Source organism: Trichosurus vulpecula, chromosome 3, assembly GCF_011100635.1.
Source record: "Trichosurus vulpecula isolate mTriVul1 chromosome 3, mTriVul1.pri, whole genome shotgun sequence".
NCBI lineage: Eukaryota > Metazoa > Chordata > Mammalia > Diprotodontia > Phalangeridae > Trichosurus > Trichosurus vulpecula.
Window position 1 is genome coordinate 244,713,897 of NC_050575.1, and position 22,298 is coordinate 244,736,194.

General features: G+C 35.7%; 1 protein-coding gene across 1 annotated transcript in view; it reads right to left on the minus strand.

The window, feature by feature from the left end:
- Positions 1–22,298, minus strand: part of SNTG2 (syntrophin gamma 2) — a 698,484-nt gene that overhangs the window by 190,289 nt on the left and 485,897 nt on the right. Inside the window, exon 11 of the mRNA XM_036750363.1 lies at positions 20,229–20,267. Coding sequence (XP_036606258.1) covers positions 20,229–20,267 — 39 coding nt within the window. The remainder of the gene's footprint in view (positions 1–20,228; positions 20,268–22,298) is intronic.

Consider the following 22,298-nt stretch of genomic DNA (forward strand, 5'->3'; position numbering starts at 1 on the left):
GTTTCCTCAAATCATAAAATAATAATACCTACCTTGCAGAGTTATTGTGAAGATTGAATGATATAATATTTATAAAAGTGCTTAGAACACTTTCTGGCACATAGTAGGAGCTATACAAACATTTCTTTTCTTTGCGTCCACTTTCTACTTCACTAATAACATCCTTATCTTCAAGGACTTGCTCCCTTGCTTCTATATTTCAGACCACAGACAAGGTAATCTTGTCACATCATTTCTCTGCTCAAAACCTTTAACCTTTTTATCCATGCTTACTGGATAAAATATTAACCCTTCAGCCTGACATTCAAAATGCCCATATCCATCTTCAACCTACCACTCTAGCCTTTTCTTCCAGGACATCCTTTTATGTACTCATTTGCTGAGTTGGCCATATTGGATGACTTTGTTTCCCTGATTCCATCTTCCTCCCTGTCCCTCTGTTCCTGGAAGAGACTTGGATTAACCCCTGCTTCTTTATATTGTTGTTTCAATTCTTCCTTCAAGGCCCATCTTTGGTGCTACCTCCTCTGATCTTCCAACTACAAGTGATTCTTCCTTATTTGAGTCTAAAGCCATGCCAAACAACAATAGCAAAAATAATAAAACCCAAAACAGCAACAGCATTTATACAGAGCTTTAAGGTTTGCAAAGTACATTACATATGCTGTCTCATTTGAGCCTCACAACAATTCTGTGAGGTAGATGCTATTATTAACTTCATTTTACATAGGAAGAAATGGAGGCCAAGGAGAGATAAAGTGTCTTGTTTAGTGTCACACAGCTAGTAAGAGAGGATTGGAATTTAAGTCTTCTGATACTCTACCCACTGTGCTACCTAGTTGGGGGCCAAAGAACATACACAGAGAGACACAAATACCTTTTATCCTATTCTTAGAGTCTAGCATAGTTCCTTCCAACCCTTTAGATGCTTAAATAAGGTTTGTTGAATTGAAGTGAAAGGTAAAAGTTTCCATTATCTTGGGATATTCCTTTAAAAAAGAAAAAAACAAAAAACACTAAAAAGTAGAGACTAAGGCAAAGGGACCTGGTATAGAGAGTGACTCAAACATAAGGCATATAGACTTAATATTAGAAACCTTGAGGTTTATTGATATGCTTTCATAAGTGTAGCCTTATGCACATACATGATGAATTCCTATGACTTCCCTATTTTCCAAATTACAAATTCAGACAGGCAGATTATTTCGTTATTTTTGTAATGAAGTGTTTAAAGTACACTCTCTTTTCAAATTACTTCAATTCAACAAATAATTCTTGACTTTGGGGATCTCCCAGAAATTCCAGGCTATGCTGACACAAGTCATTAGGGAATGCTTTGGGTGTTCTAGATTGAGGTAGAAAGTACATGTCAATATGTCTTTGAAGCCATATAACAAAGTGAAGCCTATCCATGCATTCTCACCCTCTGCCCAAATATTTCTGTAGATCCTGCTTTAGACACTATAGCGGTATGATCTTGGGAAGGCCATCTAACTTCTCTCTCAATTTCTTTTCATTTTGAAATAAGGACAATACTAGCGCTTACCTCATAGGATTGTTGTGAGGACCAAATGAGCTAACACATGTGAAACACTTTGAATAATCTTAAAGCATTTTGAAAATGCTAGCTATTGCAGATTTCCACAAATGACCCATCAGATGTCCTTGAGTCATCCCTTACTATGCCTTAAATATTTCCTGGATGCCAGTATAACCCTCAGGCTCCCTGGTATTCCCTTACTTCCCTATATCAAAGGATATCATTTTACAAATATATGTCAATGATTTTTTTTTCTTTTTTAAATACTATTTGTATGTACCCCTAGCAGCACCTTTATGATTCCTGTACTCTCTATGATCTTCCCTTGTAACCAATGGGGACGAAAGTGTGTATGAGTCTGGAAGAGAAGGGAGAGGAAAGCCCTGAAAATAAAAAGCTGGTGACCTAAACAGATGTATACTGGAATGTTACTTTTTTGTATGCCTGCAAAATTCATATCTATAAAAGGGAAGTAATAGAGATCAGGAAATAATGCATGAGTCCTCTGCAAATTTCAGGGCACAAGCAGCTAAATAGAGGGGTTTTCTAATACATTCTCATTTCACAAAGCTATTGGGTTGGAAAAATTGTATAGAATCATTTTTTGGGGGGAAGCGATACTTCTAACACAGAAATGACAATATCATTTAATACTGCAAGAGATCTGGGATCTCTCTTATCAACATAGTTACTCTCTCCAACAGTATGGATGACAAATAATCTATGCATCCTATGCAATTCTTGTCCATTTTCTCCTGTAGTATAGAATTTAATAATCTGGATTTTGTATTAGTTGGATGTACATTTAATTAAACTGCACATTTAATTTGATTCTCCTGAATACAATCAGTAAAGATTCAGTAATAACTTTACTATTATTGGAGACATTAGTTGCTTTAGGAATTCTCTCCTACGCACCTAGTTAATAAATAATATTAAATGACTCTAATTTCATTTCTTACTTTATAGATTTTTGTAATTGCTTATTACAAGTTACTAGCAAATGTACATTATACTGTTACGAACACTTACCTGATTGTATCCTCATAACTAAATTAAAAAGACATCTACCATGATAATAAAGAAGTACATTTTCATTTATCTTTCCTGAGGCCATTTATAGAGAAACTACATCTGTAAGCCTGAATCAGCCAGAATAGCTAGCTATAAATTCATTGACTGCATTACCTGGGCCTTACTTTCCTGAAAGAAGACTAGCACCAACAGCAATTTTTAGCTGATTACTTAGCATAAGGAAGCAGACATATCTGTATTTTGGGCTGTCATTTTTATTTTATTTGAGGGAAGTTTCTTAGGAAATATTGTTTCTTGTTCCATAAGAAATATGTTTAACTATGGCAGTATCCTTTTCTTCATTAACCTGCTAAATTCTGCATTTTCCCCATTGCTTGTGTTTTGCCAGTTTTGACTTCTCTGAGAACCTTTGTTTCCTCCATTCTTATTCTAGTTCTATTCCTTTGGTATTACCAGTGTATTGAATTAATTGCTCAGAATGAATCTAAATGTTCCTTCCTGCTGTTTAGAGAGAAAAGATTTAATTACTATCAAAACTGCTGTACCCATTTGGAGGATGAGAAAATAAGGCAGCTGCTTCCATGGCTTTTGCAAATTTCTAGAATGGGATAGAATCTGAACAATGAAGTCACTGGAATAGGTGCTTTACTCAACCCAACTGGTGAAGGAAGATTGGTGGCTTTTTTTTTTTTTTGCCTGGGGAGGGAAAGGAAGAAAAGCATGTTGTAGAAAGTTGCTGATTTTTAAATTTTAATCCAGACCACAAACCTATCCCACTGAAGTTTTCTGACTTGATATGTTATGATGGCATGGAGGGGACCCCAAGTTTCCAAAATCTATGCCTATAGAGAAGGCTTCTTAAAATACTACAAATACTTCTTTCCTCTGAAATTTAGCCACCAGGAGATGAATTTTTTTGGTGGGGGAAGATGGCACAGTAGATCATGCAAACGTTCTTGATCAAACATGGATGGAAGAGTACCAATGCTGCCTTTATCAGTGGAGGGAATACCTACATTTTTAAAATCACAGATCCTTTGAGATATTGAAGTTTAACAAGTAAGTACCAGTTACCTTCATAGAATAGCAAGGAATTAAATGTCTTCCATAGGGTTGAAGCTATTTATATTAGATCAGAATGAAATGGCAAATCACTCTCTCTTTGCCAAGAAAACCCCATGGACAGCACTGGTGTGCTATGGTCCACAAGGCCACAAATTATTGCATATGACTGAATGACCGAAAAACGCCCTGTCTGTTTCCATGATATGGCAAAGTAAGGAGGTTCAGGGTTTTCATAGATGGTCACTATATTAGTGAAAACCCCTGGGCTTTGAAATAAACCCATTATTTGCTTTTAAAATGGAGTTAACTTATTGGTTGGATGTGAGCTCCATGTACTCAGGCCTTAGAGTTGACCTAGAACTTTTTCTTTCTCGTAATTTGTCTGTTAAATGTAACATAAGCAACTATGTACATAACAAAACTTTGGTTTAAAAAAGATGCAGGAGGATCAAGCATGCTGTTTTTCATTTTTTTTCTTTTTTTGGTCTGTGTTTTCTTTCACAACATGATTAATATGGAAATATGTTTTTTAAAAAAAAGCTGCAGGAGTTGTAAATGTAGTGAAAACTTGTTAATGCAGTGCTAAATGGTGACCTTAGTCAAATCATTCAATTTTGAGAAAATTTTTTATTTGAACAATATCTCTATCTTTTAATAAATAAGTTGAGGATTAGGGGAAGCAGGATATAGGAGGAGTGCCAGATTTATAGTCAGCTGACCCATATTCAAGTCTCAGGTGTTTTGCTAAATAGCTATGTGACCTTGGATGGATACTTCTGCCATTCTTAGCCTATAAGTGTGAAATGAGAAGAGGTGGGACTGAGGTCATTTTCATCATTCTCTGACATTTTCATTTATTGCATTCAAATATTTTTTGCTCTTAGCCACAGTACCTTAAATAAGGATGAAACATACATCTCTGCATGAATTTAATTATAGGAATAATTTTGTCTGGGCATATGAACATGTATAGGTTTTTATTGCCCAAGAAAGGGAATACACACATACACACATACATATACACACATATATATGTGTGTACGTATGCATATGTGTATATGTATACATATGTGTATATATACACACACACATATATATGTAAACACATAGACACACACCTATATTTAATGTATATACACCATTTCCCAGATCATTTTCAACTCATTTATATTAATTTTCCCAGAGGGGTTGCTGACCCTCCCTTTATATCAAGGCCATGGTTTAGTCTCATTTAGCTTTTGACTGCTTTTGGTAAGCTGCAACAACATGAATCAATAAAATTTATTGTTCTTTCAAGTCTTTAGTTTTACCAGGGAATCCCCTTCTGAAAAAAATGGGGCAGTTAGATGGCACAGTGGATAGAGTACTGGACCTGGAGTCAGAAAGACTCATCTTCCTGAGTTTAAATCTGGCCTCAGACACTTGTGTGGCTGTAAGCAAATCACTTAATTCCATTTGCCTCAGTTTGCTCATTTGTAAAATGATCTGGAGAAGGAAATGGCAAGACACGTCAGTGTCTTTGCCAAGAAAACCCCAAATGGGGTCACACAGAGTCTGACACAACTAAAAATGACTGAACAGTTTTCCTAAAATGATTAACTCCCTTTCCCTGGGTAACACCACTCACAATTGGAATAACTATGTTTGGTAAGATTCATCAAATTATAAGAAAGTCACGGAAGAATGGGAAAATGTCTAATAGAGGGCAACCAGGATGGTGGGAAGACTGTAGACTTTGTTGTAGAAGGATTGAATGGAGGAATTAGAGATGTTTAGCTCAAAGAAGAAAAGACTTTACCATGTGCTAGCTGTTTCTAATTATATGAAAGACTGTCAGTGTGAAGAGGGATGGGACTTGTTCTGCTTGGCTGTGGAGAACTTAATTGCAAGGTAGAAATTGCAAAGAGAAAAATTCAGGTTTGATATAATAAAAAAATCATTTAAAATGTGAAATGGAATATCTAAGAAGATAATGGGTTCCTTCTAAATGAAAGTCATTACCTAGATGATCCTTTATCAACAGAGGTATACTAGTATCTGTTCAGGTTTCAATTGGGCTAAATAACCTCTGAATTTCATCATATCTTGGAGATTCTGTGATTATTTTTCTTAACACTTTAAGGCATGTCGTGTCTCTCAGAGGTTGCCAAATTATACACTGACTTAAATAAATTAATTATTGCTAGGGAGAAGCAGGGGGCCAGGGAGAGGCTGTAAAGATACTCACTGCTTTTAAACAAGCAGGACAGCTGATAATTTGTGAGGTAGGTTGGGTGAAATTAGTTCTTTGAAAGGAGAAATTCTGGCAGTCCTCCAATCCTCTTTGGAATTAGATTTAGTTCTGGTTACTCTGTTTCTAACCTGTTACCTAAATATTACCTAAACTCCATGCCTTAGGATCTGGAGATGACTACAATGAAAATTGTGTCTATTAAATGCAATGTAAATTTTTTATTTTTTTTCAAATATTTTATTATTTTCCTAAATACATGTAAAATTTTTAATATTCATTTAAATTGGTTTTAAGTTCCACATTTTCTCCCTCCCTCCAAAACCACATGAATGAGAACTCAAGGAATTTAACATAGGTTATACATGTGCAGTCATACAAAATATATTTCAATAATGGTCATATTATGAAAAAAGATACAGACTCCCCCAAAAATACACCACAAAAAATAAAATAAAAAGTTTGCTTTGATCTGTATTTAAACTATCAGTTCCTGCTTTATAGGTGTATAGCATTTTTCATCATGAGACTTCAGAATTGTCTTAGATTAATGTTTTGCAGAGAATCACTAAGTTATTCACAGTTGACCACTATTCATTATTACTGTTATGTGTACAATTTTCTCCTGGTTTTGCTCATTACATTTTGCATGAGTTCATATAAGTCTTCCCAGGTTTTTCTGAAACTATCCTGCTCATCATTTCTTACAGCACAATAATATTCCATCACAACTATACCACAACTACTTCAGCCATTCCCAAAGTCATGGACATCCCATTAATTTCCAATTCTGTCACCACAAAAAAGCTACTATAAACATTTTTGTACAAATAAGTCTTTTCCTTTAAAAAAAAACCTCTTTGGGATAAAGACCCAGTAGTGGTTTTGCAGGGTCAAAGGATATGCATAGTTTTCTACCCTTAGGGCATAGTTCAACTTGCACTCCAGAATGGTTGGATCAGTTTACAACTTCATCACGAGTGTCCCAATTTTCCCGCATTCCCTTCAACATTAGTCACTTTCCCTTTCTGTCATATTAGCCAATTTGATAGGTGTGAGGTGGTACCTCAGAGTTATTTTAATTTGCATGTCTCTAATCAGCAGTGATTAGAGTATTTTATATGGCTATTGATAACTTTGATTTTTTCATCCGAAAACTGCCTATTAACATCTTTTGACCATCTATTAAATTCAGAATGACTTGTATTCTTAAAAATTTGACTCAGTTCTCTATATATTTGAGAAATGAGGCCTTAATCAGAGAGAATTGTTGTAATTCCCCACCCCTCTTCCAGTTTAATGTTTTCCTTCTAATCTTGGATGTACTGGTTTTATTTATGCAAGCCGTTTTTAGTTTAATGTAATAAAAATTATGCTTTTACATCCAATTATGTTATCTATTATTTTTTCACAAATTCTTCTCTTATTCATAGATCTGACAGGTTAAACATTCCATGATCCCTTATGGCATCACCCTTTATGTTGAAATAATATGGCCATTTTGACCTTATCTTTGTATATAGTGATACATTGGTCTATACCTCATTTCTGGCACACTACTTTCCAGTTTTCCCAACAGTTTCTGTCAAATAGTGAATTCTGGTCTCAAAAGTTTGGATCTTTGTGCTTATCAAACACCAGATTACTATGGTCATTTAATAATGTGTTTTGTGTACCTATTTCACTGATGCACCACTGTATTTCTTAGCCAGTACCAGATTGTTTGATGATGAGGAATTTGTAATAGAGTTTGAGAGTGGTATTGCTAGGCCTCTTTCCTTCACATTTTTTCCCCATTGTATCTTAGATAGTCTTAATCTTTTTTTTCTTCCAGATGAATTTTGTTATTTTCTATAGTTCTGTAAAAAATTGTAGTTTGATTGGTATGGCACTGAATAAGTAAATTAATTTAGATACAATTGTTATTTTTATCATATTGGCTGAGCCTACCCATGAACAAATAATATTTTCCCAATTTTGTGTGAAGTATTTTGTAATTGTGTTCATGTAGTTCCTGGGTTTATTTTGGCAGGTAGGCTCCCAAACATTTTATATTTTCTCTAATTATTTTAAGTGGAATTTCTCTTTTTATCTCTTTCTACTGTACTTTTTTGATAATATATAAAGCTGCTGATGATTTATATGTATTTATTTTATATCCTGCATCTTTGCTTGAAGGTGTGAATTATTTCCACTAGTTTTTAATTGATTCTTTAAGATGCTCCAATTATAACATCATATCATCTGCAAAGAGTTATAGTTGTATTTTATCAATATCTATTCTAATTCATTCAATTACTTTTTTCTTCTTTTATTGCTATGGCTAGCACTTCTAGTATAATATTGAATAATAGTGGTGATAATGGCTGTTCTTGCTTCACCCCTGATCTTATTGGGACATCTTCTAGATTATCCCCCTTACAAATATGCTTGCTGATGGTTTTAGATACATACTACTTAACCATTTTAAGGAAAGCTCCATTTATTCTAATGGCTTTTAGTGTTTTTAATAGGAATGAGTGTTGTATTTTGTCAAAAGCCTTTTCTGTATCTATTGAGATAATCATACTATTTTTGTTGGTTTTGTTACTGATATGATCAATTTTGACAATAATTTTCCTAATATTGAAACAGCTCTACATTCCTAGTTGAAATCCCACCTGGTCATAGCATATGATTTTTGTGACATATTGTTGTTATTTATTTCCTAGTGTTTTATTTAACTTTTTTTGCATCAATATTTATTAGGGAAATTAGTCTATTGTTTCCTTTCTCTGTTTTTGTTCTTCTTGATTTAGGTAACCATATCTGTGTTGTAAAAGGAATTAGGCAGGACTCCTTTTTTGACTGTTTTTCCAAATACTTTAGATAATATTGAAATTAATTGTTCTTTAAATGTTTGGTAGAATTCACTTGTGAATCCATTTTGTCCTGGGCACTTTTTTTTCCCTTAGGGAGATCATTGATGGCTTATTCAACTTCTTTTCTTAAAATAGGGTTGTGTTTTATTTCTTCTCATGTTAATATGGGAAACATATATTTTAAATGAACATTCATTCATTTCACTTACATTATTAGATGTATTGGCATATAATTAGTCAAAATAAGCTCCTAATAATTACCTTAATTTCATCTTCATTTATGGTCACTTCACCTTTTTCACCTTTGATACTGGAAATTAGTAAACAGTTTATCTATTTTACTGTTTTTTCATGAAACCATTTGTTTTTTTTTATTAGTTCAATGGTTTTCTTACTTTCAATGTTTAATAATCTTACCTTTGATTTTTAGGATTTCCAATTTGGTGCTTAATTGGGGACTTTTAATTTGTACTTTTTCAATTTTCCTAAAAAAATCTATCCCCATTAAATTGATCTGTTCTTTCCCTATTATTGATGTAAGTGTTTAGGCAGCTAGGTAGTGCCGTGGATAAAGAAGACGTATCTTCTTGAGTTCAAATATGGCCTCAGACATTTATTAGCTGTGTGACCTTACACAGGTAACTTAACCCTGATTACCTCAGTTCCTTATCTGTAAAATGATCTGGAGAAAGAAATGGCAAACTACTCCAGTATCTTTGCCAAGAAAAACCCCAAATCAGTTCATGAACAGTCAGACATAAGTCCAAAACTACTGAACAATAAGAAATATTTAGAGAAATACATTTTCTCCTAACTATGGCTTAACCTGCATTCTATAAATTTTGGTATGTTTTACTGACTTATTGTTTTTATTTTCCTTAATGAAATTTTTTATTGTTTCTATGATTTGTTCTTTGACTTACTCATTCTTCAGGATTAGAATAATTTGTTCCTAATTCATTTTCAATCTACATTTTCCATGGTCTTTTATGGAATGTAATTTTTATTTCACAATGACCTGAAAAGTATGCATTTAATATTTCTGTGTTTCTGTATTTGGGGGTGAGGTTTTTATGCCTTAATACATGGTGAATTTTTCTGTAGGTTCCATGTACCACTGAGAAAAAGGTATATTCCTTTTTATTCCCATTTAATTTTCTTCAGGGTTCTATTATACCTAACTTTTCTGAAATTCTATTCATCTCCTTAACTTCTTTCTTGTTTTTTTCTCGGTTAGATTTGTCTAATTCTGAGAGGGTGAAAGTTAATGTCCCACACTACTATCTTTCATTGTTTACTTCATCCTGTAACTTATTTAACTTTTTTGTTAAGAGTTTTATATGTGGTACTTATATGTTTAGTATTGGTTTTACTTCATTATCTATGGTACATACCTTTTAGCAAAATGTCATTGCCCTGTTTATCTCTTTTAATTAGATCTACTTTTTTTATTTTGCTGAGATCATGATTGCTACACTTGCTTTTTACCCTGTGTGTGCCTTTCTGCTTCAAGTGTGTTTCCTTATTTTTAATCTACTCTGCTATCTCCTTCCATTTTATGCGTGAGTTATGGGTGAGTTGCCATTCAGGGGGCAACTAGGTGGTACAGTGCATTGAGTGTCAGGGCCAAAGTAAGGAAGACTCATATTCCTGAGTTAAAATATGGCTTCAGATACTTATTAGCTGGGTGACCCTGGGAAGTCATTTAACCCTGTCTTCCTCAGTTTCTTCTTTTGTAAAATGAGCTAGAGAAGGAAACGGCAAGCTGCCACAGTACCTTTTTTAAGAAAACCCCAAGTGGGGTCATAAGGAGTTAGACATGACTAAAAAGACTGAATACCAAAAACTCATCCCATTTACATTCACAATTATGATTACTGGGTTTCCCTCCATTCTATTTTCCCCTATTTATCCTTCTCTATCTCCTTTCATTTTATCCCTCTTTAGAAATGGTTTTCCAGAGGATTCCACAAAGAAAAATCTCAAGATCTCAAGATTTTCCTCCACAAAAGAGATAAAATAGCACCTCAGGGTGAACACAGAGTAGTGAAAATAAATAGGAGTAGGGCCAGAATGGGGGTCCTCCTGGAACAATCAGAGAAGATCTGAAGAAAAATCCCCAAATGAGGTTTCCTCCTTGTGAAGAGTAAACACCTCCAGGCTAGGGAGCAAGCTGGGTTGGGAGGTTGCCTCAACCCTAGCCACAGGAACTTTTACCCAGGGGACAGTGAACAGAGTTGGGCATCTGAGCTGGGGAAGACCTAGGGAACTTCTGCTGACAAGGAATGGTAGACCTAGCTGTGCTGTTGAGACATCGTGGGGGTGAGAAGGAACCAACACATGCCTCGTAAGTGCAGAAGCAGTGGGGCAGGATGTTGCTGGCTGTGAGCACTTACAGGAGGCTAGAAGTCTTGGTTTGAGTTCAAAGTCAGAGGGGAGAACAAGAGAGGATATGAGGCCAGAGGCACCATCCTTCATGCTCCAGGAGTAGAAGTGATTATAAAAACTAAACTATTACAAAAAATACACAGGCAAAGGAGAAACCAACCATACAGAGCTAATTTGGGAATAAAGAAGACAGGGATTCATCTTCAGAGGAGGATACTGAGGCAAAGAAACCTCCATCTACCACAGAGAGTAATGTCAAATGGTCATCTGCCCAAAAAGAATTAATTGAAGACCTAAGAAACTCCTAAAACAGTACAATAGCTCTCACTTGGTACTACTTTGGATCAGATTGAAGTAATATTTATTATACAGGAAAGTAGTGGCATAAAAAATTGGGGTTGTATAAACATTTTTTGATCAATAACTTGTTAGTATTTTCAAAAGTTAAATATGGGAAATATGTTCTCTTCTTGAGAACAAAGGAGTTTTGCTTTAGATACTTTCCAGAAAATTAGGTATTTTTCAAAGGTAGTATTTGCTATCGGGTAGATTGGTTTCATTGCTTTAAAAAATAGGTGCGTTTACAGGTATAAATCAATGTGATCATAAAGAAAGTTTTATAATGTCCACTCATTAGTGAACTAGCTGCAACTGAGTGCCAGTATCCTGTCACTGGAAGATAAATGTCTTGTTTGATCATAGACCTCCTCAGAGTGACACATTCCAAATGGGAGGTTATACATAAGCTTGATATTTCTCTCACAAGTTGACAGGTGATGTGATATAATAAACAGACAACTAGACATGGTATGTGGAGATATGTTATTAGCCTGACTACAATATTTATTCCATGTATTCCACTTTCTGAGCCTCAATTTCAGCATATATGAAATGCAATGCTTACAGGGTTGTGATGAAAACACTTTGTAAACCTTAAAATTCAGTGGAAGTCAAAATAATCAAATTAAGGAATTTCAATACTAGATGTTCCTACCAAAGTGCTACAAAGTTCTCACACACTGGTATGTAGGGGGCATTAGATTTCTTTTTTTTTTAAAAATCATTATTTATTTATTTAATATTTTTAATTTTCAGCATTAATTTTTGCAAGAGTTTGAATTAAAAATTTTCTCCCCATTTCTACCCTCCCCCCACTCCAAGATGGGAGATGTTCTGATTGCCCCATTCCCCAGTCAACCATCCCTTCTGTCACCCCCCACCCCTCCATCCCATTTTCCCTTGCTTGTTGGGCAAAATAGATTTTTATGCCCCATTGCCTTTATATCTTATTTTCTACTTGCATACAAAAACTTTTTTTTGAACTTCTGCTTTTAAAACTTAGAGTTCCAAATTCTCTCCGCTCTTCCCTCCCCACCCACCCTCCCTAAGAGGGCAAGCAATTCAACATAGGTCACATGTGTATCATTATGCAAAACCCTTCCACAATACTCATGTTGTGAAAGACTAACTATATTTTGCTCCTTCCTATCCTATCCAACTTTATCCAGTTTTCTCCCTTGACCCTGTCCCTTTTCAAAAGTGTTTGTTTTTGATTACCTCCTCCCCCTATCTGCCCTCCCTTCTATCTTTCCCCCCTTTTTAATCCCCTTCCTCCTTCTTTCCTGTGGGGTAAGATACCCAATTGAGTGTGTATGTTATTCCCTCCTCAAGTCAAATCCGATGAGAGCAAGATTCACTCATTCCCCCTCACCTACCCCCTCTTCCCTCCCAACAGAACTGCTTTCTCTTGCCACTTTTATGCGAGATAATTTACCCCATTTTATTTCTCCATTTCTCCCTCTCTCAATATATTCCTTTCTCATCCCTTAATTTGATTTTTTTAGATATCATCCCTTCATATTCAACTTACCCTGTGCCCTCTGTCTATATATATATATATGTATATGTATATGTATATGTATATGTATGGGTATATATGTATATATGTATATTCCCTTCAGCTACCCTAATACTGAGGTCTCATGAATTATACACATCATCTTTCCATGTAGGAATGTAAACAAAACAGTTCAACTTTAGTAAGTCCCTTGTGATTTCTCTTTCTTGTTTACCTTTTCATTCTTCTCTTGATTCTTGTGTTTGAAAGTCAAATTTTCTATTCAGCTCTGGTCTTTTCACTGAGAAAGCTTGAAAGTCCTCTATTTTATTGAAAATCCATGTTTTGCCTTGGAGCATGATATTCAGTTTTGCTGGGTAGGTGATTCTTGGTTTTAATCCTAGCTCCATTGACCTCCGGAATATCGTATTCCAAGCCCTTCATTCCCTTAACGTAGAAGTTGCTCGAGCTTGTGTTAGTCTAATTGTGTTTCCACAATACTCAAATCGTTTCTTTCTGGCTGCTTGCAGTATATTTTCTTTGATCTCAGAGCTCTGGAATTTGGTGACAATATTCCTAGGAGTTTTCTTTTTGGGATCTTTTTCAGGAGGTGATCAGTGGATTCTCTCAATTTCTATTTTGCCCTATGGCTCTAGAATATCAGGGCAGTTCTCCTTGATAATTCCTTGAAAGATGATATCTAGGCTCTTTTTTGATCACGGCTTTCAGGTAGTCCAATAATTTTTAAATTATCTCTCCTGGATCTATTCTCCAGGTCAGTGGTTTTTCCAATGAGATATCTGACATTGTCTTCCATTTTTTCATTCCTTTGGTTCTGTTTTATAATATCTTGATTTCTCATAAAGTCACTAGCTTCCACTTGCTCCAATCTAATTTTTAAGGTAGTATTTTCTTCAGTGGTCTTTTGGACCTCCTTTTCCATGTGGGTAATTCTGCCTTTCAAAGCATTCTTCTCCTCATTGGCTTTTTGGAGCTCTTTTCCCATTTGAGTTATTCCATTTTTTAAGGTGTTGTTTTCTTCAGTATTTTTTTGGGTCTCCTTTAGCAAGTCATTGACTTGTTTTTCATGGTTTTCTAGCATCATTCTCATTTCTCTTCTCAATTTTTCCTGTAATTCTCTAACTTGCTTTTCCAAATCCTTTTTGATCTCTTCCATGGCCTGAGACCAGTTCATGTTTTTCTTGGAGGCTTTTGATGTAGGCTCTTTGACTTTTGTTGACTTCTTTGGGCTGTATGTTTTGGTCTTCTTTGTCACCAAAGAAAGATTCCAAAGTCTGAGTCTGAATCTGAGTCTGTTTCCACTGCCTGGCCATGTTTCCAGCCAACTTACTTGATCCTTGAGTTTTTCATCAGGGTATGACTGCTTGTAGAGTAGAGAGTACTTTGTCCCAAACTTGAGGGGTTATGTTGTTGTTTTCAGAGCTATTTCTGCACAGCAAGCTCTGCCACAGCAGTGCTCCTTCTCCCCCAAGAACTGCCAACCGAGATCATGACTGAGATCTTAAGCAGATTCTGCACTCCTGCTCTGATCCTCCACTTATTTCCTCCCACCAGGTGGGCCTGGGGTGGGAAACAACTTCAGCTGTAGTTTTGTCCTCAGAGCTCCACCACCTTCACTGTCCCTGGGCGGTGGCCAAACTGCAAACTACTTTCACTCTGTCCTTGCAGCTTTTCCCACTAACCTTTTCTGTTGTCTTTGGTGCTTGTGGGTTGCGAAGTCTAGTAACTGCCACAGCTCACTGATTCAGGGCACTAGGTCCTTTTCCTCCTGGCTCCTGGTCTGGTTGGTCCTGGTGCAGCCCATGCTGGGCTCTGCTCTGCTCCCAGCTCTGTTGTGATAGACTTTACCCAGCAACCATCCAGGCTGTCCTGGGTGGGAGCCCTGCTTCCCTCTGTTATTTCATGGGTTCTGCAGCTGTAGAATTGGTTCAGAGACATTTTTTTATAAGTTTTTGGAGGGGCCTGGGGAGAGCTCAAGCGAGTCCCTGCTTTCCAGCTGCCATTGTGACTGTGCCCCCAGGGCACCAGATTTCTTGAAGCCTAATCAATCAATTAATCACTCAATCATCAGTTATTTATTAAATACCTTCTATGTGATAGGAATTATACTAAGTATTGATGTACACACACTGAATTAAACAATATATCTAGTTAATGAACTGAACTTAACTTCTAATATAGGACACAATTATATGTAGCATAAATATAAAGTGAATGAACAAGCATATTTACAAAGTAGTTGAATACCAGACAGTTTGAGAGAGAGAAAATCAGAAGGTGCAGGGATCTGGAAAGGATTTATGCAGAAGATGGTAACTGATGAATTTTCACTTTCCATCTGGAGCTCTGCTTGGTTTGAGCTTCTTGGATATGATGCCCCACCCAGGATAAGTTGCTTACCTGAAATCTCATCATGCTATTAACTGATACTCAACACTTTCCCAACTCCTTCAGCATCCTCTCCTCCCTGATTGGAGGGCTGGACAGTGGAGCACTAAACTCCTCAGAAAGCTTTCTTTTAAAAAGGACTGGGACCTGAACTTTCAGATAACTGTGCACTTTCCCTCTGAACCTCTGCTTGGTTTGAATCCCATAAACCATAATGTTTGGGGGCCAGGTGCCCCTGGGTGTTCTCTCTTCCACTTCTCCAGCTTCCTTCTGTGTGTTGACACCTCTTAATAGATTCTAAGGATTAGAATCTTTTATTTTTATTTTTTAGCTCTTTGAGGACAAGGACTGTCTTTCTTTTTCTAATTTGGTTCTGCAGCACTTAGCACAATGCCTGGTATGTAATTTGTGATTAATAAATGCTTATTAAATTGAAGTATTATGTAATTGAAGAGAGGTACTCTATCAGTAGGAGATAAGGAAAGTGATACATTTCATGCCTAGAGATTGGCTAATACAAAGGCATAAAAGGGAAGGGAAAGGGAATAAGTATTTATCATGAATTTACTATGTTCTAAGCACTATGCTAAGTGCTTTACAAATATTATCTCATTTGAGGCAGGAGATCAAGTTTCCTATGTGAGGAATGGAAAGAAGGCCACTTTTCCTGGATCACAGAGAGCTAGAAGGGGAATAATGTCTGATGAGACTGACAAGATCCATTGACCCCAGATTGTGAAAGCCTTTAAAAATAAAACAGGGATATATATTTGGTCCTATAGGAAATAATAAATATCATTAAGCAACTATTGTGCCAGGGCTAAGTGACAAATGGGAAGCAGGAAGCTGCTAGAGTGGATGGAGTAGGGGAATCACATCTTTAGACCTGTGTGTAGGAGCAACGCTGGCAACACTGTGGAAAATAGAACAGAAGAGGCAGAGACCTGAGACAGGTAAACCAATTAGGATATGATTTTATTGTCCTAGACAGGCAGCGATGAAATTCTGAACTCAAGTCCACCTTATTAGTAGAGTGAAGGGCATGGACGTGATATAGCTATATGAAAGTAAAAATAGACATATTTGGTAACTGATTGGTCACATTGGGCAAGGGATAGTGAGAACTCCAGGATAATGTTGAAGTTATAAACCTGGGAAACTAGATGCACCTTCAACAAAAAGAGAAGTTTGAAAGAAGTGATGGTTTCAGAGAGGAAATAATGACTTAAGTTGTGAACATGTTGAGTGTATGAAGTCTCTTGAAGAGACATCATGGAAGTTGGTAAGGAGGAAAAATGTAGAGGGACGAAAAAAGAAGGCCTAGGAAAGAACCTGGGAGAAAACTGACATGGTATAGATGATACACTAGGAAATGAGACTGAGAAAGAGTGAGGAGATGAGGAGCAGTCATCAATTATGTAATTAACATGCATTTATTAAGCACTGACTTTGTGGCAAGTTAAGCACTGGAAACACAGAGAAAGGAAAAAAACAGTCCGTATACTCAAAGATATCACATTTCTAATCAGGGAGACAACATGTAAATAACTAGTTACATACAAGAGATGAAGAGTAGATGGAGGTGAGGCTTGATAAAGTCAGGGAACCTAAAAGTGAAGGTGGGATTATAGGGGACAGCCAATGAATGCATAGGCACAGAAGTGGGGAATAGAGAGCTGTGTACAAAAAATAGCAAGTAGGTCAGTGTACCTGGATGATAGAGTGTGTTGAGGGTGGGGTGTAAAATGGTTATGAAGACTAGAATGGTAGTAAGCATCCAGGATATGAAGATGTTCTCTTCAAAAGTCAAACATGAGGCTTTATATTTGATTGTAAAAGTAATAGGGAGCTATAGGAATTTACTGAAAAATAGGGTATGTGAGTGGGGGTGTAGTGGGAATAGAGACATAGGCAAACCTATGCTTTAAGAAAAACACTCATGTCTGATGGATTATGTGTCTGTCACCTAAGACAAGCCCAGATAACTGGGATGATCTGATCACTTATATGGCTGGCCACTAGATGACACATTTTGGGGGCTATACAAACATATAAGGATGTGGAATACATAGTGGAGATCTTACAATCTACATGGGTTGGAAAATACCTACATCAATTAAAATAAAGGATTTTTTTTATTCATGAAGATCCTACTAAAACAGAGATTTTCATGATGCATAATCAATCAGTCTTCTATATTTCAAGTATTTTCGACTTCAGAAGAATAGGTTACAGCAGTGAAGATGAGTTACCTAGTCTTGTCAGAGAATTTAGGAGCACTGTTATTAAAAAAAAACAAAATGAAACTATTTACCCAGCAGCCAGCCTGGTAATGTTCCTCACTGATTGGCATAAGTACTTTTCTAGGACAGAGGTGTCAAGTGTATGGTGTACAACATTTCCAAGAATGGATTGAACCAAATTAAAGTGTAATAAGAAAATATTTAACAAAATAAATAAAAATATAATAAAATAGATAAGGTTAATGTTTTGTTTTGCAAGTAGCCTCTGTTTCTATTTGAGTTTGACACCACTGTTCTATGAGACAAAAAGGCTAGTCCATCTTCACTGGACCTATGCTAGCATGATAATACTCGACAGAGCTTTCACTCCACTGATATAACCTTCAAGAGGTCAGCATCGTTCTACACCAAGATGAAGCATTAGGATAGGAATTTATATTAAACAAATAACATTATGCAGTGTCATTTGAAATAAACCTCAAGTAAACAATATGAAGCATTAAATTAAAAATCTATTTAATTGGTTCTTACATATTATAATTGTTATTATATATTCAGAATATATTGTTGGTGAAACCATCCTGTTTCTCTACCCTCTGAACACAACTATGTACAAGTAATGCCTGGTATAATACGTGATAATATTTATGAGGTGATTGTTCTATGCCCAGCAGCTATATAACACAGGGGTTAAATTTAATAATCAAAAAGCATTTGTCAAGTGCTTACCACATACAAGGCACTGTGCAAGAAAATGGTGATATAAATATTTAAAAATAATAGTCCTTGCCCTCAAGGAGATTCCATTCAACTGAAGGAGGTATAGTAATACACAGATAAGTGTAATACAAAGTCAGGAATGATAGGGACAGAGGAGAGATCTAGACCAAGTATTCTAGAAAAATTCCAAGAGGGAGAGAACACTTTCAGCCAAAGAAAAATGAGGGAAGCTACATGGAGGAAGTGACACCTCTACTGAACTTTCAAGGAAGATAGGAGTTGTGAAATACAGAGCTGAGGAGCCAATGCAATTCAAGCATGGTAGATGGTCTCCCCCTTAGAATGTGGGTTCTTTGAGGGAAGGGAAAATATTTTTGCCTTTCTTTGCATCTCAAGCAATTAGCATAGAGTATGTCATAACTGCTTGTTGACTGTTTATTGACTGACTGACTTGCATGAATGAAAAGTATGCAGATGATTTTCCTCGAAGAGTACCTAAGGAAGAAAAATGTGAATGCAAAGAAGGGATAGACTGGAGCCAGATTGTAGAGGGCTTTAAAAACAAAGTTATGATAAAGCTAATAGGCAGGCACTGAAATTTCTGATTAGGAGAATGACATGATCAGATATGTGCATTAGGAAACTTTTATATCCCTGTTACATATATCATTATAGAAAAAAATGTTCCTGCTCATTTAATTATCTATTTTTCTCTTTAAATATGAATGCTCTGGACCAGGCCTACCTCAGGCCAGTAAGGTCAGGGATTCAGCTTCAGGCCTAAATACAATAAAACACCTGTGAACTATAAAATTCAATTCAAAATTACTGACAATAAGAATAAAATTTGCTAAAAAATAGACACTGCCCCTTTCTCTCTCTGTATTGGTCAGGAAACAAAGCTGGGTAAGTAACATGTCCCATAAGTTAATGGAAACTTTGCCAAACCTAAGAAGAATCAATTTCCTATGGGTTGGGCTGTTTATGTCTTTGATGACAAAGAAGCTTTGTCTTCTGACCAATCAAATTGTGAGGATAGCTTGCTTGCTATCTTAAAGAGAAACCAATGTAGATTTCATAAGACAAAACACCATTCTTAACAGAACTAGGTGCTTTACAAACTCACAAACTTTCTTCTCCTTAGAGGAAACTGTTCACAATAGTCTTGATTTAGAACATACCACTATAGGCTTAGATTTGACCTAACTTAATGATGATGGTGATGATGATAGGCAGTGAAGCGTAATTGGTAGATGATGTGTTTTGGAGTCTGAAAGCACTAGGTTTAAGTCTTTTCTCTGAAATATACTGATTGTATAATTCTGAGCAAGTCACTAAACCTCTCAATGCCCTAGGCAGTTCACTACAATTCTAAATGACCAAATGAGTTGGGCATAGATGGAGAGAGTTCCTCACAGGAAGAAGATACACTATGCTAATGAAATTACAGGTCCAGTCCCATGCCTGCCTCTCTCCCCCAGGTAATAAAAATTAAAAAAAAGAAAGAATAACAGCAACAACAACAGACATTTACATATTGCTTTAGGTAAAGCATTTTTGTTTTCTGAACATCATATATAAAGGGGTTTTACTACTAAGAAAATCTTGTTTTAATGCAATCTTATAAGTAATGTGGCCTTAAGGTCCATGTCAGAATGAGGTTTTAGTGTATTCTCATTTTCCAAACAAAATAGAAAACCAGCTTAAGGGATTCCTAACAAATTGCTTGTACTACAAATCAATGCCTAAATCAAGGTTAAAAGGAAGTTTTCACCACTGGGCCAAAGTCTTTTCACTGCACTGGCTTCCCAATTCACATACGTAATGCACCTTTAAAAGTGAGAAAAGTTTTGACATATAGAGATCTATCCTACTATTAAAATGATGAACAAAATCCTACCTGATCACAAGGAGAACAGCATTTATTTGCCATTTTCATCTGGAGAAAGAAATGAAGAGTTAGTTTAACAAGAATGTTAATGCTTTAATTTTTCAAGCTGTCTATTTGGCAGTTGAAATTAATTAGCAACACAAAATGCCCTTGGACAAAGTTTTTTTGCGTGTGCTATATTTCTTTTTAAACCGTAGAACCGTTCAACAAGTTGTCATAAATTTATTAAAACAATTCTGATAATGAGAACAGCCATAAAAGTGTAATTAAGAGACTCTTAGAAAAGTAGAAGCTCAATCTATAGCTCAATCTATATAAATGAGACTATAGACCAGCAGATTCCTCTGCCACCATTATCAAATAGTGATAATCACCTTGGAACCACCTGACTCCCAGAGTTATTGAAATTAATCAATATCGTGAAAAAATAATTTTCTTTCTCTAGTTTCCTCATTTGTAAAATGAGGGGATTGCATGAGGAGATATTTGGACAGTCTTCTTAGTCCCTTTTCGTTGTACTCCATGGTTCTTTCAAATAATCTAAAGGAAGATGCATCAAAAAATATAAAGGCCTATCAGCATATAAGACTTATAGGGGTATGTTAGGGAGGCTGAATTTAGATTCTGAAGTTTTGAGTTCAGATTTACTTCTTCCTTTTGTTACCTGTGTGAATTTCACCTCTTGGATCTGTGTGAAGGTTACTCATCTATAAAATGCATGGCGGGGAGGGTATCCACTGCTCCTTTCAGCTATTAAACTCTTTGATTCTATTACTGACAGACTGCAAAGTATTTATCTAAAGCATACTTGTTTCACATTAACGATTTTAGGACGGGCAATACATTGAACCAAATACACAGCTGAGGATCCTATTTGATCCATCCATCCACTTATACTTCAGAAGTCAAATTCATTCAAAACAAAAGAGCTTCAAAAACAAAAGTAAATTTAAAAAGTATGTCTAACATTAAATTTATATAACATGCATTTGTTTAAAAAATAAATCTCTCAAGGTTTAAAGAGATAAGTATTGGACATATGATTTTACTGATGGGGGAATTTCCAGAGGAGGAAAGTCACACTATCAATGCAAATTGGCACCTTTGCTGCAAATTATTGCCTCAAAGTTGTCTACAGCATTGAGGGTCAGTGGCTTGCTCAAAATCATCCAGCTAGTGTATGTCAGAAGAATGACTTGAAAACTGGCCTTTCTGAATTTGAGGTCATTTATTTGCTACTCAAAGGCTGACCCTTTAAGCTTTAAAACAAGACTCATAATTATTGTATTATTTATGTCTCATGGGTGTTATAAAGAGAGTTACTTGTGAACAGTAAGGAAATAAATGTATTTGTCATTACTATTATTGTTAATATTGCTTTTTAAAAAATGAAGATTACAGGTATTTTATTTCCAAAGGAAAATGAGAGGAAAAAAAAAGCAATTCTACTGCAGAATCTGCTTTTGAAAGAACAATATGCTGAATGCCAATTCAGGTTGAAGGTCTCTCCTTGGCAAGTGCACTTTGGTAAATGTTATCCAGGTGTCACAACCTGTTTTTGTTTCTTCATAAAGTCTAAAAGACTTTGGAGTACAAAATGCCATATTCTAGAATGAAAAACATAATGGAGGTTGCACTGGCCTATTTAGTTGAGAGAAAGACCAATTTCCCATCTAAAGATTAGAATATCATATCAACTTCCTGGTTCCAAGAGTATTTCAGTGTGTGTATATATATATATATATATATATATATATATATATATATATATATATATATATATATATATATATATATATATATATATACATATATTTTTTTTTTAAATTTGGGGAAGATTTAGCCAAGAGCAACTAAGGTGCAAGAGAATACACCAGGCTAAAACAGTTGGAGAACTCAGTCTCTCAATGGGTTTGAAGCTGCTCAGGGTGACCCTTAGTCACCCAGTCAAAACTGACCATTTAGTGTGTTTAAAAAGAAAACAAAATATATGTGCCCCTAATGATGGCCTGGAACAAACTTCCATAATTTTCAATTCCCACCAACATTTTCCCTTTGAGTATTAAATCATTAGTTCTT